At 33.2% G+C, this 16,354-nt stretch overlaps 2 protein-coding genes across 2 annotated transcripts; one reads left to right on the forward strand and one right to left on the reverse strand.

Annotated features, from left to right (window-relative positions):
• The first annotated feature begins 307 nt into the window (after nt 1–307).
• On the forward strand, nt 308–1,669 carry LOC133784979 (uncharacterized). The gene is made up of 2 exons (XM_062224241.1): nt 308–608; nt 657–1,669. Exons 1-2 carry the CDS (start codon nt 308–310, stop codon nt 1,667–1,669), a joined length of 1,314 nt encoding a protein of 437 aa, XP_062080225.1.
• Nucleotides 1,670–7,054: 5,385 nt separating this feature from the next.
• On the reverse strand, nt 7,055–9,127 carry LOC133784980 (uncharacterized). Its single transcript, XM_062224242.1, has one exon. It carries the CDS (start codon nt 9,125–9,127, stop codon nt 7,055–7,057), a length of 2,073 nt encoding a protein of 690 aa, XP_062080226.1.
• Nucleotides 9,128–16,354: the final 7,227 nt, after the last annotated feature.

The raw sequence follows: 16,354 nt of genomic DNA on the forward strand, positions 1-16,354 counted from the left end.
GTAGGGTGTCAGATAATTTATTATTTTTATCTATTTTGTTGGAAAGAAAAAAAATATTAAACTAAAATTGCCTATAGTACCATTCTATTTTTTTTTTCAAAAGAGGATCACCATTCTAATTATTCATTAAAACATTTTATTAAAATTATAATGATTCAAAATGTTTACATATAATGATTTTTTCAATATTATTTTGATAAATTAATTCTTTTGAAATATTTTTTATTTTTTTACATAAATATAATTATTGTTAATATAAGCATCTTATTGAATTAGGTGGTTTTCTCTCGTGATTTTCCCTTCTTCCATGGTGAAGAAGAAGAAATCTGTAAGGAAACCGGCGACTAGATCTGATGTTCAAGGCCTGCCTTCAATCCAAAGTGAGAAGTCTCAAACAGAAATCGTGCGTGAAGAGGATATTAGTGAGGGTGTCGTTCAGGTTCTAGGTAAGACCCAAACTGAGTCTAATTTGGAAGTGAACGCTAATGGTGTTGTACAAGATGGTGAGCCGAAAGTTGCTGGGTCAGCTTCTTCTAGCAGGGCGGATCAATTGGAAAGAGCAGACTATCAATCATCGGCTCAAAAGCATTGGAATCAATTCAATTCGGGTAAGCTCTCTTTTAGTGATTAGAAATTAAAATATGTTGAACCTCTAGTTAAGGATGGTAAGAGGATAGCACTGATTGATGAGGATGAAGTAAGAAGTCAGTCAGCAAATTGGAATTCAGCAGTCATTTGTATGGTTCTTGGAGCTAACCCTCCCATGCCTGTTTTTGAAGGCTTTATCAAGAGAGTTTGGGGTCACCTTGGGATTGCTCAAATTGCTAGAATGACTATGGGTTTGATAATGGTGAAGTTTAATGATGAGGCGACTTGCAGCCATGTTTTGGAGAATGGTTGTCTTCATTTTGACAGAAAACCAGTGATTGTGCGACCTTGGACAACTGATCTAAATGTGATTCGATTGATCCGCTTAGTTCCTTTGTGGATTAGACTTCATGACCTTGGACTTCAATACTGGGGAAGCAAGTGCCTTAGTGCTTTAGTGAGCACTATAGGCAAGCCGATTATGGTTGATAAATTTACCCGAGAGAGAACTAGAGTTCAATTTTCCAAGATTTTGGTGGAGGTGGAACTTTCAGATAATCCTCCTAGGATTATTCATTACATGAATGAGCAAGGTCAATTAGTAGAGCAAGGGATGGAGTACGAATGGCTTCTAGTCAAATGTAAAAACTATGAAGGTTATGGACATGTTATGTCTGATTGCCGCAAGGATCAGAAGCCACAATTGGTTCAGAAAACTACTCTAAATAAAATTTCTCCTGAGCTAGAAAGGGATAAGAACAAACAGGTGCCGACTCCAACTTCAGAGGTGGCCACGGAGCAGGTTGTAAATACTGAATCTGGACAGGGACAAAGTTCAGGTTCTAAGGAGATGGTTGAGGAAACATCTGTTATTAAGGGCCAGGAATCAAAGAATAAATGGCAAACTCCTAAGAAATCAGGGCTTTTACATAAGATCAGTCAAAGAGATAGTAGTAGTAGCAAGAATGGTCATAAAGATGAGGTCCAAGGTAAGAAGTTGGCAAATCTGTTTGGGGTGCTTCAGGAACAGGCAGAGGGGATCGAAGGAAGCAGGGGTAAAGTGCAATCTTCTTATGGATAATTGCATTATACTCAACTGGAATATTAGTGGATTGAATAGCCCGAAAAAGCATGATGTTGTGTTAGATATTTGTAGTAAGAATAAAATAGGGATTGGAGCTATTTTAGAGAATAAAATGAAGGGAATAAGAGTGCAGGAACTAATGGTTAATAAATTCAGGAACTGGGAGTATTATACTAGTCCAGTGACAGAGGGAAGGATCTTGATTATATGGAGGAAAGTGTTTGTCAATGTGAGTGTGTTAGAGGAGAATTCTCAGTTTGTTCACTGCCTTGTTAAGATGACAGATCACAATCACTCTTTTAATGTTACATTTGTTTATGGCCGAAATACATTGGAGGAGAGGAAGGCTTTATGGCAAGGTTTAGCTCAGCTTGGTCGTCCAACTTACTCTTGGATGGTTTTAGGTGATTTTAATGCTCTGTTTACAGCTAGAGATAGAAGTGGGGGAAAATCAGTGTCGCCAATGGAACTTGTAGACTCTTCTCATTGGATTGCTATGACTAATCTTGAAGCTCTTAAGAGTACTGGATCTTTTTTTACTTGGACTAACAATCAAGAAGGAGTTGCTAGAATTTATTCTAAGACAGATCATGCTTTTATTAATGAGGATTGGTTAGATGGTTTTCCTAATACTTCAGCTGTGTTCAAATGGGAAACAATCTTAAATCACTGCTCTTGTACCATTTCTATGTTTCCAGTAGAGAACTTGGGTATTAAGCCTTTTCGGTTCTACAATTTCTGGACTGATCATGTAAACTTTAAGCAGCTGGTTTTAGATAATTGGAGGTAGCCGATGAGGAGGAAAGGACTGAAATCTATATTTTTGAAGACAATGAGGTTAAGCATAAATTGAAGAGCTTCAACATGGACTGTATTGGAGATTTAGGAGTTAATTTTCAATCAGCAAAGGATCAGTTTCAGGAGGCATTGTTACAAGCTCAACTTCATCCTAACAATCTTTCTTTTCAGGATACGGTCAAGATTAAAGCAGAAAATTTCAGAACTCAAGAGAAAAGATATTACAGTTTTTTGACTCAAAGAAGCAAGATAAATTGGCTAAGACAAGGTGATATGAATACGACATTTTTTCATGCTTGTTTGAAGAAGCGTAAGGAGGCTAATAGAATAGCTACATTCATTAATGAACAAGGAAGAGTGGTGGATAATTTCTCTGAAGTTGTTTCTCATTTTATGAACCATTTTAGAGGCATAATGGGGAGTTCTAGCTCTGCTTCCAAGGAGTTAAACAAGAAGTGTGTTGATATGGGGTCAAAACTGTCATTAGACCAGCATCTTCTGTTATTAAAATATTTCACACACAAGGAGATTCGCGATGCCATGTTCAGTATTTCTAGCATTAAATCTCCAGGCCCAGATGGTTATGGTTCAACTTTCTTTAAGGTGATGTGGCAAGACATAGGAGATGAGGTTTGTAGAGCTATACTTCATTTTTTTGAGTCAAGTTTCATACCAAAAGAGTTATTGAATACCTCATTGTCCTTGATTCCTAAAGTGGACAATCCTAGTAGGGCAGTGGATTACAGACCGATTGCGTGCTGCTCTACTCTTTATAAATGTGTTTCTAAACTACTCTGTAATCGTTTAGCCAAAGTTCTCCCTGAGTTGGTTCATTCGAATCAAGGAGCTTTTATACAAGGAAGATCTATTGCTCATAATGTCCTTATCTGTCAAGACATTATCAAGAATTATAAAAGATCGGCAATCTCTCCTAGATGTGCTATTAAAATAGATCTAAGCAAAGCCTACGATACAATTGATTGGAGATTTATTGAGGAGCTTCTAAAGGCTTTATGTTTCCCAGCTAGATTTATTGGGTGGATAATGACTTGTTTGAGCAAATCGTCTTATTCTTTAATCTTGAATGGTAAGATCCAAGGCCGGTTTAAAGGTGAGAAGGGTCTTCGTCAAGGGGATCCGATTTCACCTCTATTATTTGTTCTAGTGATGGAGTATCTTACCCGAAGTCTCCATTTAGCAGCTCAGAATTCAGCATTCAGATATCATCCGATGTGTAAGAATCTCAAGCTCATTAGCTTATGCTTTGCAGATGATTTATTGATATTCTATAAGGGTTCTCTGTCTTCAATTAAGATCATTAAGACTGTGCTTGGGGAGTTTAGTTCTGTAACAGGTCTGCACATAAATGAGAACAAATCTCAGATTTTCTTTGGAGGAATTTCTGATGCTCAAAAATTACATCTGTCTGCTGAATTGAAGTTGACAGAGGGTTTGTTTCCTCTAAGATACTTGGTGTCCCTATGAGACCTACCAAATGGAAGCATGAGGATTGTGATGTCATTATTCAGAAAATCAAAATGAGATTACACACTTGGGCTAGTAGACACCTGTCTTATGCTGGCAGAATGCAATTGATTCACTCGGTTTTGTTTGGGCTAAGGAACTATTGGATGAGCATTTTTGTTCTCCCTCAAAGCATAATAAAAGAAATTGAGAGACTCTGTCGTGGTTTTCTTTGGGGAGTCAATGGGAATATATGTAAGATTCACATGGCTTCATGGGAAAAAGTTTGTCTGCCTAAGGTGTTTGGGGGGCTCGGCTTCAAAAATGGTCAGAGGTGGAATCATGCTATTTTGGCAAAGTATATCTGGGCGATATCAGAAAAGATGGACTTGCTGTGGGTGAAATGGATAAATTCCATTTATTTGAAAGGCTTTGATTTCTGGACCTATAAATTGCCTCCGAATACCAGCTGGTACTAGAGAAAACTATGCAATCTGAGAGACAAATTTAGTAAGGAAGATGTCAAGGCTGCTGGTTTAACTGGGAAGTTTTACTCTTCCATTTTATATAACAACTCTCTTTGCCACCAGCAGGTTGGATACCACAAAGCAGTTTGGAGTAGATTATCTCTGCCTAAGCATAGATTTTTGTTATGGCAGGTTGTCAATGCTCAGCTACTTACATTTGATAACTTGCTTCGTTTTAGAGTGCCTTTAGACTCCTTACTGTGCCCAGTTTGTGGTGACTTTGAGGAGAGTCATTCCCACTTGTTCTTTGAATGTTCACTGTCTAAACAGGTGTTGGATCACGTTTTTGGTTGGTTGGATTGCAATACTTGGCCTTATGAGTTTGACAGATGGAGGACATGGATTTCAAACAGAAACAATGGTTTCATTTTTCATTTGGCTATCATGATATTAGTGGTTACTGTTTATAGTATCTGGAGGAATCGTAACAACTGTATTTTTTATCATTTGTCTAAGTCTGCTTCGAGCATAGCTTCAGAAGTTAAGTCTGTTATTCATCATAGATTGATAAGTATTCGTAAGCAGAAGCTTTCTGCTCAGGATCACATAATGTTATCTCGTTTTGTAATGTTTTCCTGAGCTGAGTTTTGGTGTTCAGTAGAGTTTGTTTTTAGTTGTTTTGATTTTGGTGAGGCTTTTTGTACTTAGCCTCTGTTAGCTGTTAATTTGGTTTAGTGTTTGTACTGTTCTTGTTTGATTAATGAAGTTTTCCTTTCTTCTCTTGATCAAAAATAAAAAATAAGCATCTTATTTATATTTATTTTATAAAATTGTATATTTTTCTACGTACCTAATTTGATTTGTTATCCTTATTATTAGTTATTAAACAATAAAATTATACATCTTAACAAATACTCTTAGAATATATAATAAAGTAAAGCAAAATAATTTTCATATTATTATTAAAATAAACTTTTTACATCTATATTTTTTGCCACAAAAATTAAATATCTCAACGTCCATATGATAATTTTTTCTGTATTATATTTTTACAACTATATAAATTTGAATAATATCTCAACACATAAGTCAAAATAATTTTTTTTGGAAAGTTGGTCCCGAACTTCTTTTGTTTTTTAGCAAATTGATCTCCTAACTTTGATTTTCTTAGCTGAAATAGTCATCAGCCATTAGTGATTAACGGTGAAGAACTAACGCTACAAAAAAATCAAAGTTGAGAGACCAATTTGCAAAAAAAAAAAAAGAGTTTGAAAACCAACTTACCAAATTATGTATAATTAAGAAGAGTAATGATATGTGCACCCAAAATATGTACCCAAACATTACACACAGTGACGTGTCACTGCTTTTTAAAATAGTGGGTCCCAGTTTTAATAAATGTGATTGACTAGACTAAACTGCCACATCACTGTGTGTAATGTTTGTGTGCATATTTTGGATGCACATATCATTACTCAATTAAAAAACTCGCCATAAGTCTTTTTATTATCCAAGAATTTCAAGATATTTTATGTGATAGCAAACATAACAACATTTGTATACAAAAAAAAAAAAAAAAAAAAGCTTGTATATTTACTTATAATTTTAGTACCTTCAAATAAAAAGTTATTTAATCTATAAAAAAGCTTGTAAAAAATTTCATGTTATTTAATCTATAAAAATGAAAAAGATAAAGTAGTGCCACTTTTTGGAAAACTAGTGTCTTATTGTTGCTATAAATTATGAGGGAAATTCTATAGTGGGGCGCAATTTTTGTTTCTACTAGTAGGAGTATCTCTGTTTTCGACACATGGAGAAAATAACAAGTTATTTAAACTCTGTCTTTGATGGTGTAAATTATTCAAAACTTTTTGAAAACTTTCAAAATATTTGCTATAACTACAATGAACAATGTTATAAAAAAATTGGGATAAAAATACCCCTATATGCCCATATCGAGAGTGCATTATACAACTAAGTTAAAAATAATTATCCTGTCATAGACGCTCCCTTAATATTTTATTAAAACAAAAAAGTGAAGAAAAAAACTATACAAGAAGACAGTGCAAATAAAATGTAAACTGAATTAAATGTAGAGCTAGCATTTAAAACGTGTTCACTGTCAATTGGGGGGATAGGAAAATAGAATAGAGAATTTGGCTTCATACGATGGTATTGGCTCCATACATACAATACGAGTGTTGTATTTGACACATTAAGGTGTCCAACATCATATGAGGTGACACCCTATGGTTGATTAGTGATACCTTATAATATTTATTAAATTCATTCAAATGTGTGAGACTCAATATTATATTGTACTAATAACAGTACGACATTTTTTTATGGTATTGGGCACCCGTGGTGCCCCTTAGCATTTCTCCATGCAATACCTCATCCCACGCCTTTTAGACTATTGTATATTTATTATGGATTTTTATATTATTTTTATAATTTTTTTCACCCTTGCATCACTTTTCCATTAAATCAGAAGTAAAAGAAAGAGAAATACATATGTGTGTATGAAATTAAAAAAAATAACAAATTATTGTGTAGTACATTATAAGCTCTAAGTAAAAATACATAAAGTTGGGTGGACGAGTAAAAGACAATGACAAATGCTCGGATAAAGTTAGGTCGTGGGTTGGTTGTTTCAAAGAAATGATGGCAATCGAACTTTGCTAGGATTGGAGAACTGAGTTCCTAATCCCAAATGATACATGAGTAACCAAGTGAAAGTCAAAAGTTCCCCACCTTTACTAGGTTGTATCGCATGTGTGGTTGGGCTGCAATTCATTGCTGCGAAACACATCAACTCTACCCATACTTGTGCCATTAACTCCCACCGGCATTCCCCCAGACTTCGAAGCTGTTTTGCCAAAATGCAAGCATCAAACAACAAAGATTTGCTTTTGGGCCCCTTTAAAAAAGCTGCTCTGTATTTTGTTTTCACTGACATCAACCTTTGGCAAGCTCCCCTATGAAATGAAATTGAGTACTTTTTAAAAAAACTGTATGCTTCTTCCTGCGTATCTTGGAACACTACAGCCCAATTTCCTTGATCCTGGAACAACACTCTAGGTTGCAGAGCCAGTTGATAAAACATGTAATTCGAGAGAGCCTGGCAATGAGACTTATATTTGTTGTTCACATCTTCACAGCATTCACAGCAAAGGTCAGTAGCTATGTGCCAGAGTAGAAGGCTCTCCAAATAGTGGAACTCAATGATGCTCCATTCAAACTTTACAAACAATACAAAATCCGCATAAATAGGTGAAAGGCCTCTATCTTTACATGCTTCAATGGCTTCCCCTAAATTTGGTGTCCTGAAAGATTTTTCTTTGAGCTCAGAGAAAATGAATTCCTTCAAATCTGCAGTGACTTTCATGGAAGGCGAAAACCACAGCCTCATTTCGTCCACCACTCCAGTCGAGCCAAAAACGAAGCCAGCCAACCGGTAGACAAGTCGTGTGGGGCATGTATGCATACAATACTCCAACATACGACACTGGAAAACTGATTCAGCCCAGTGATTTCTTTTCAATACAAATGATGGAATACGTTGTGTTACGCGTTTTGGTAATTTCTTTCGAAAATGCATGTATGCAATGTTCCATTCAGTGAAAACGAGCTGGATGAGTGATATGATATCAAGGAAAATGGTTCCCATGAGCAAGGCACGAGTAAGGTTGACATCAAACTCGGCATACTCCTGCTTCTCAACTGTGAAAAACAATAAATTTGCGATCAAGACAGAACAGAAGCAAATGAATCTGAGGATGTATCCAAGTTTGTTCTGCAATACCACCACTTTGGTATGTATACGATCGTGCAAGAAGCATAGTTCGTACTCAGCTAATCTAAAAGCCTTGTGATAATTGTCACATGCCAAAAAGTAGCTACGACTTGATTCTCGATTTTCAGGGCTCAAAAATGAGCCAGAAAATAGTACCTTAAATTCCTTGAAGAACGAATACGCAAGTTGCAATAGCTGAAGCTCTCCCAAATCACTGGGATTGTTATAGCTGATTGGCATTGTAGCTCCATGTGGTGGCTTATTACTATTTTCAAGCTGGGCAGCGGCCTCTCGAAGAATAATCCTTTCACTTATTGGGTCATGGACAACAGAAGCGTATTCATAGTCACGTCCAGGATTTGGTTTTGGCATCAAGAGAGTGTCCCCACCAAATCGATCAAAGGTTGAATTGAGTAGAGCATTGACTCTCTCGTAGCACTTGATTAGTCCCGCAATGAACACTAGAATGGTAGGTATCCATAGCTCATTATTCTCGGCAAGTGCGAGCAGAGAGAAGCTGTAGATGGTGGCCACAACTTGGAAAAGGAGTCCAAACAGTTGCTTCAGCCAGAATCCATTGTCCTCAGGTGAAAATGAAATGATGTTATCAGGGCCAGAAAGATGCAGCAGAACAAACTGTCCCCAAAATAGATAGATCCCTCCATTTTTGTTGGGGTCAAATATCTCACCACCCATGGTTTGGACGATTTGGCCAAGAGCGTAAGCAGCAATCCAATCGGCTAGATAGTAGGCGCACCAGATCAACAGGTGCATGTAGTTGGATTTATACCGTTTCCTTATGGAACCAACTAATATCAGGAAAGTTTGTAAGAACAGGCTCAAGATGACACAAATTCGAAGATTCCATACCACCCATAGTTTCTTTACATCATAGGCCAACATCTGTGTTTCTCCATGTGCCAATGCCATCCTTTATTTTCTCTAATTCAGCAAACTATAACTTAATTACTAATTAGTTTATATATGAATCACATAAATATTATACCCAATTAAACATGGCAAATTCAATCTGATTCTTGTTTTGAAAAATAATTTAATTGGCACAAACCCCACTATCTATTATATTATTGACCTGTTAAACTAAAAGTTTATACTCCACAAACTTGCATATACAGCCCAAATTAAATTCACCCTATTTTATTTTATAATTACACCCTTTTTTAATTCCGAAATTAGATTTTAAACTTTGTCCAATGAAAAAAAAAATCATACCCCATGTTCTTAAATGTTCATATATATACATATATACCCGTGAGATTTAAAAAAAAAAAACACCAATCTAAATGTAACATACATAGACATATACATTCATTAATATATATCCGAATAGTGGTAATGATTATTGAAATTTTTTTACTATTTATATACAAGAAATTAAGCATCCAATTCATTATGCACTCGTTTATTAGTGTGTATATATATGAGTATAACAGTCATCTATACATATATATATATATATATATAAAGGACATCAATGCATAAATTATGTATAGTAAAAAAAATGAAGAATCAGTAGACAGAAAAAAGAAAAAGAAGACAAAATTTAATAAAATAATTAAAATATATATATTATAAACTTACATTTGAATTAGACGATTTTTTTTTCATTGATGAAGTTTTACTATTGTGTTATTTCATTAATATTTATCTTTTAGCGAGTGAAAGATGCTCATTTGCAAAGATTCTTTTAAGTATATATATATAATTATAATTTGGGTAAGTAGGATGTAATTACTAAATTCAATTTTATAAAAGATACGGGATATTGGTTGCGATTATACTTAAAAAATTTCAAAAATTACACTTTAATACTTAAATTTTATTTTTTGGCAGTAATAATAAGTAAATTTATAATTTTTGTGCAACTGTTAATATTCTCCATTAATTTCCCTTTAAGTATCTACATGACACATTTTTATATTAGTAAATTTATGTATTAAAGTGTAACTTTATAAATGATTTAAGTATTATGGCTACCAATATCCCTAAATTCGTTAAATACTATAAAAATCATTTTAAATTTTAAAAAATCTAAAAGATTATTAGAAACTAATTAATAATATGGATTTTGGGTTGATTTTAAGTTTCAATTTTAATTTAGGTTGTTTCGAATTTGTAAATTTTAGTTTTATTAATTAGTTTCTAATTATCTTTTAGATTTTTAAAATTTAAAATGATTTTTATAGTATTTAAATAATTTAGTCTAAAATTATCCCAAAATTCATATGTACCACGTGTATACTTAGCGGGCAACTAACGGTGAGTACTAATAGATACACCAAAATTATAGATTTATGTATTATCGTCAAAAAAAAAAATTTGAGTTTTAAAGTGCAACTTTAGAAAAATTTAGGTATTATCGCCGCCAATATCCCTTTTTACAAATTTGTATTAAATAATTTAAAAACTAAGGTGTCTTTATATTAATTAGGAGTGTAAATTAATATAACTCTTTTTTTGAGTTTCTCTTTTTCATACCAGATTGTTCAAACAAAACAATTACTAATATCACTATTTGTTTTGTAAATTGCTAAAAAATAAAAGGGTAGGTAACCATTTGGTATCCTGTGTTTTTACAAAGTATCATTTTGATACCCTCTGTTTTCAATAATACTTATATGGTACCTTGTATTTTAAAATCGTACATATTTGGTACTCTAAATTCAAATTTAATTAATAAAATTTTACAAATTTAATCAAACTGCTGTCAATTATGTAAGTTCTCAATTTAAATTTAATTACTTAATTACATATAACTGATGACAGTTTGATCATATTGACAAAATTTTATCTATCAAATCTGAGTCTAAGGTATCAAATATGTATAATTTTAAAATACAGGGTACCATATGAGCATTATTGAAAACAAAGAGTACCAAAATAATACTTTATAAAATTATAGGATACCAAATAAGTAAATTCCTAAAATAAAATAAATAAATAGTACCTTCGGCTCAACTGTTTGGACTGTTTCTTCTCACTTTTTATCTTTCTCTTCGTACAAACTTAGTCTACTGTAAGAGAACAACAACGAAAATATAGACCATCTTTTAGTTTATTGATAGTCAAACTTGTAATTTGTAAGAGGAGAAAGAGGAAAAATGGGAATTTGAACCGAGGGTACTTTTTTAAACCATTACAACACACATTGTTTGAGACTAAAGATCGAAACTGGTATTAGAAAAAATAAAGGACCCTAAAATTAGTAATAATGTATAACTTTATTCATTTTGTGCTTTCCTTAAGTTTCCTTTTAATTTTTTTTTAAGGAAACTTGCCTCGTTACTTAAAACCCCTAAAGAGCAAAATTCAGTGGAGAAAAACTGCAGGGGAAAAAATACTAAGGGGATATCATTGATTAAATGTATCGGTCTGAATAATGGAGTTTACCTTCTTGTGTTTTTTTTTTTTGGAAAATACTTCCAAAATACAATATTATATTTACAACAACATATAAATATTTCAAATTTGGTCAAATTATTATAAATAAACCCATATTGCCCTTAGTTTAAGCAATTACTTAAAATTATTTTAAAGTTTGTAATATTATTATTTTTAGATTAAAAAAACATAAACCTAATACAATATTAAAAAAGAATGAAAATTTAAATGCCTCACTTTCTCTCTCTCTATATATATATTTTAAAACTCTCTTAAATTATATTAAGCAGTTTTTTTCTTTTTTATATTAAGTTATTTTATGGGAGATAATAGACTTTTTTTTAAAAAAAATTATTTTAAATTGATTTATGTATATATTTTTTTATTTATGTTTTAGGTAATTAATCTAAGGTCCATATGCTTTTATAAAATTGAGTTCAATACCTATTTTGCTAATTACATAGTTGTATATTGGGTTTATATCTTTTTGAACCCTGTGTTTTGTAAAATGGTTCAAATAGACCCATAAACCCAATTTGATGAAGGATAAATTGAATATAGCAATACAGTTATTAGGCAAAATGATTTTGTTTTTGTTTTAAATTGTTAGTTTGGTGAATTATTTGTAATTTTAGTTCAGAAAACTTTGACCAAAATCGAGGTTAGGATTCTATTTGAACTATTTTACAAAACACAGGGTCCAAGAAGTCATTTGTTAAAATACAGGGTCCAAATATGTAATTGGACAAAACACAAGGTCCAAAAATGTATAAACTCTTGTATATTTTAGTATTGTTTAAAACATATAAATGTAAGCGGGTATTCAATCAAAAGAAGAAAGAGCAAAGTTAAAAATATATTAAAGTTAGTATATATTGTCTGGTTCTCTTTTTGGAAGCAAGAACTTGGAATCGCCATTTCAATAGAATGTTGTATGTTATATTACTTTATAATATAATGTTTTCGATTAAATAAATTTGACAAAGAGTGTCACATGTTGTAACATACAAATAAGAGTTACAACATTTTGTATAGTGTGTAATACAAATGTGTAACATATTTGAGAGTTACAATTTTAGTAACAAATTTGTAACTCTCAAATACTACCCATTGTTGTGTAAATTTGTTGTTGCACAATTTTGATTTGAATTTCTCAAAGACATAAGTGAAATGATTGTTGGAGATTTGGTTTTAACCCCAATAATGTGTTTGAAGGTTACAAAATCAATTGGGAATTGTTTGAAATCGTTTGGAAATAATAGCACAAAATTGTGTCCTGAAAAAGGCCAGTGGTCATGGCCAGAGGCATTCGTGGGCGCAGCCTGGGTGATAGAGAGCCACGACTGCGACAAGAAATGCCCGTGGCAGCGGCTAGGAGAGCTGGCTGCCAATTTTTTCCAATTTTCTTGAACGACTCTAACAACTCAAATAACTCCCAAATCTCATTTTTAATTCCATAAACATCCAATTAATCATTGATAATAGTCATGAGGTTGGTGGAATTTGAAATTCAAAGAGTGTCTCAAAACTCTATAAATAGGAGTCTATTGCTCACTTGTAAGACACAACTTTTCTATCCACTAGAGCACTTGGCTAGAAAACACCTAGAGGCTTGATTATTCCAGAGAGCTATTTCCAAATTGTGATAGTTCCCTTAGTACTTGAGTTAAGGGGAAATACGTTTTTGGACAAAGGTTGCAAACCTTGTTCAAGTTGGTGATCTTCAATGCTCTTCACTTTGGTGGTTTGAGTGAGAGTGTTCTTTCTTTTTGTTCTTGTTATTTTTTTTTTCTCAATTGCTTTTCATCTTATTCTTCTTTTCTTATTTACTTGTATTTCTTGTTTTAGAGTTGTAATCTTTTTATTTATTTTTTTTACAAACACTATTACTTTATGTGTATCTTTTGTTTAGAGTTGTATTTCTCTATTCTCTTCTTCTACTTCTACTTCTTCTCTTATTTTATTTGTAATTTCATTCATATAATTGTAATCTTATTTAATCAAGCATTGTTTATTTGTACTATTTTTCTTAGAATTGTAAGGGTTTTTTTTACCATTTCCATTAAGGCAATTTACTTTTTCCTAACATTCCAAATCTTACCCATTTGTTTGTTTCAATGGAAGGTGAGACTATCAAAATCATGAACCAAGACCTAGTGAGGTTGGATAGGTTTGTTGGATCCAATTTTACTGGTGGCAAGACAAGGTGAGGTTTCTCTTGACCACTCTCAAGATCGCCTACATCCTAGAGTCTACACTTAAACCTCTCCCAACGCCATCCGACAAGGACACTCCCGAGGTAGTGGAGAAAAGAAGGAAAATGGAGGATGACAATCTCCTTTGCAGGGGTCATATCCTCAACGCCCTATCTGATAGGCTCTATGACCTCTACACCAAGATCAAGTCGGCAAAGGAGATATGAGAAGCACTTGAGACAAAATTCAAGGCGGAAGAGGAAGGTACCAAAAAGTTTTTGATTTCACTATGTATTGATTTCAAATTTTTTGGTGATAAACCTATTCTTCCTCAAATACATGATTTATAAATAATTGTTAACAAATTAAAAGTGCTAAAGATTGAGCTTCCTAAGGCCTTTCAAGTTGGTGCTATAGTGGCAAAATTACCACCAACTTGGAGGAGCTATAGGAAAATAATCCTTCATAAAAATGAGGATTATTCTTTGGAGGAAATCCAAAAGCATATTCGAATCGAGGAGGAATCGATATGTACAGACAAACTTGTGGAGGGGTCTAATGTTGAGACTTCAAAAGCAAATGCAGTGTCACAACCAAAACATCCCAAAAATAAAGGGAAAGGCAAGAAGGGTAATGAGACATCTTTGGGTCCAAAAACCAACCCAAACAAGTTTAAGAGAGAGAAAATTCCTTGCTTTGTGTGGGAGAAAAATGGTCACTATGAGAGTGTAGGCATAGAAAAGACCAACAAGGACCTAAGGTAAATGCAACTCAAGAGGATAGTATAATTGATACCCTTAGTAAGGTGAATGCGGTTCAAGGCAAGGTGAAGGGATGGTGGTATGATACATGTGCCATCGTCCATGTTACCTATGACAAATCATTGTTCAAGACCTTTGAAGAGTCAAAGGGAAACCATGATATTCAAATGGGCAATGAGGGAAAATTCATGGTACTTGGCAAAGGTACCATTGAAGTATTTTTCATCTCCGGCAAGAAAGTCACATTAGTGGAAGTACTTTATGTTCCCGAAATGAGTATAAACTTTGTAAGTGGTGATTTGCTTGGAAAGCCTGGCATTAAAGACGTTTTTGAGTCCAGTAAACTTATTCTTACCAAATCTAATGTATTTTTGGGAAATGGGTACTCTTGTGAGAGTATGGTTAAGTTGTGCACCAATGATGTAACTTTCAATGTTATCAATAAAAATGTTAATTCCGCTTATATTGTTGAGTATGATTTTTTATTTGCATCTTAGATTATCTCATATAGGTTTTTCAACCATAAAAAAAGTAGTAAAATGTGGTATCTTATCGATTGCATGCAATATTAAAAACTATGGAAAATGTGAAACATGTGTTAAAGAAAAAAATGATAAAGAAACCATTTCCTAGTGTAGAAAGATCATCTAATTTACTAGATTTAATCCATAGTGATCATTGTGAATTAAATGGTGTTTTAACTAGAGGTAGTAAAATGTATTTTCTTACTTTTATAGATGATTTTAGTAGATATACCTATGTGTTTCTTTTAAAGCATAAAGATGAGACTTTTGATGCTTTTAAAGTATATAAATTTGAAGTTGAAAATCAACTCAATAAAAAGATTAAGGTGCTAAGAAGTGATAGAGGAGGAGAGTACTTCTCTAATGAATTCAATGCATTTTGTGAAGAAAATGACATAATTTATGAGTGCACCGCACCTTATACACCGCAACACAATGGTGTTGCCGAATGGAAAAATAAAACTTATCTAGAGATGATAAATTCTATGTGGTGTTTTCTAAGTTGAACTTCAACTTATGGGGTGAAGCATTGTTAACTGCTTGTCACATTCTTAATCGAATACCGATGAAAAAAAATGAGATACCTCCATATGAGTTATGGAAATGAAGAAAACTCAACATAAGGTACTTCAAAGTGTGGGGGTGTCTTGCATATTGCAATAAAAACGAACCTAATAGAACAAAATTAGGTTCAAGAGTCATAAAGTGTGCTTTTGTTGGTTATGCCAACAATAGTAAAACTTATAGGCTATTAGACTTAGAGTATAATGGTGTGATTGAATCCAAAGAGGTTGAATTCTTTAAGAACATGTTATGTGACAACAATTCTCAAGCTTCAACATCTCCAAAGGAGAATTTGTTATATAAGAACAATTCTCAAGCATCTACATCCAAAAATAATTTTCAAGAGGAGAATTCTCAAAGGAATGTAGAACAACTCATTGAACTTAGAAGAAGTCAAAGGGCTAGAAAGGAGAAAATTTTATGATCGAATGAGATAGATTCTCAACGAATTTCTTTCTACATGGTAGAAGGAAATAGAATGGAAGTCATTTGGAAAATTTCTATTATACTTCTATTGAGGATGATCCTAAGACTTATAAAGAAGTCATCCAATCAAGAGATAACTCATTTTGGAAAGAAGCCATCAATGATGAGATGGATTCCATTCTTTCCAACAACACTTGGGAATTGGTAGACCTCCCACCAGGGTCTAAGCCAATTGGGTGTAAGTGGGTATTTAGGAGAAAATATCACACTGACGGCACTATCCAA

The sequence above is a fragment of the Humulus lupulus genome, chromosome 6 (genome assembly GCF_963169125.1).
Source record: "Humulus lupulus chromosome 6, drHumLupu1.1, whole genome shotgun sequence".
Lineage (NCBI taxonomy): Eukaryota > Viridiplantae > Streptophyta > Magnoliopsida > Rosales > Cannabaceae > Humulus > Humulus lupulus.

Coding starts and splice junctions, on each gene's coding strand:
- LOC133784980 (XM_062224242.1), bottom strand. CDS start 9,127: ATGGCATTGGCACATGGAGAAACACAGATGTTGGCCTATGATGTAAAG.
- LOC133784979 (XM_062224241.1), top strand. CDS start 308: ATGGTGAAGAAGAAGAAATCTGTAAGGAAACCGGCGACTAGATCTGAT. Junction 609..656: donor TTGGAATCAATTCAATTCGG/GTAAGCTCTCTT, acceptor TTGAACCTCTAG/TTAAGGATGGTAAGAGGATA.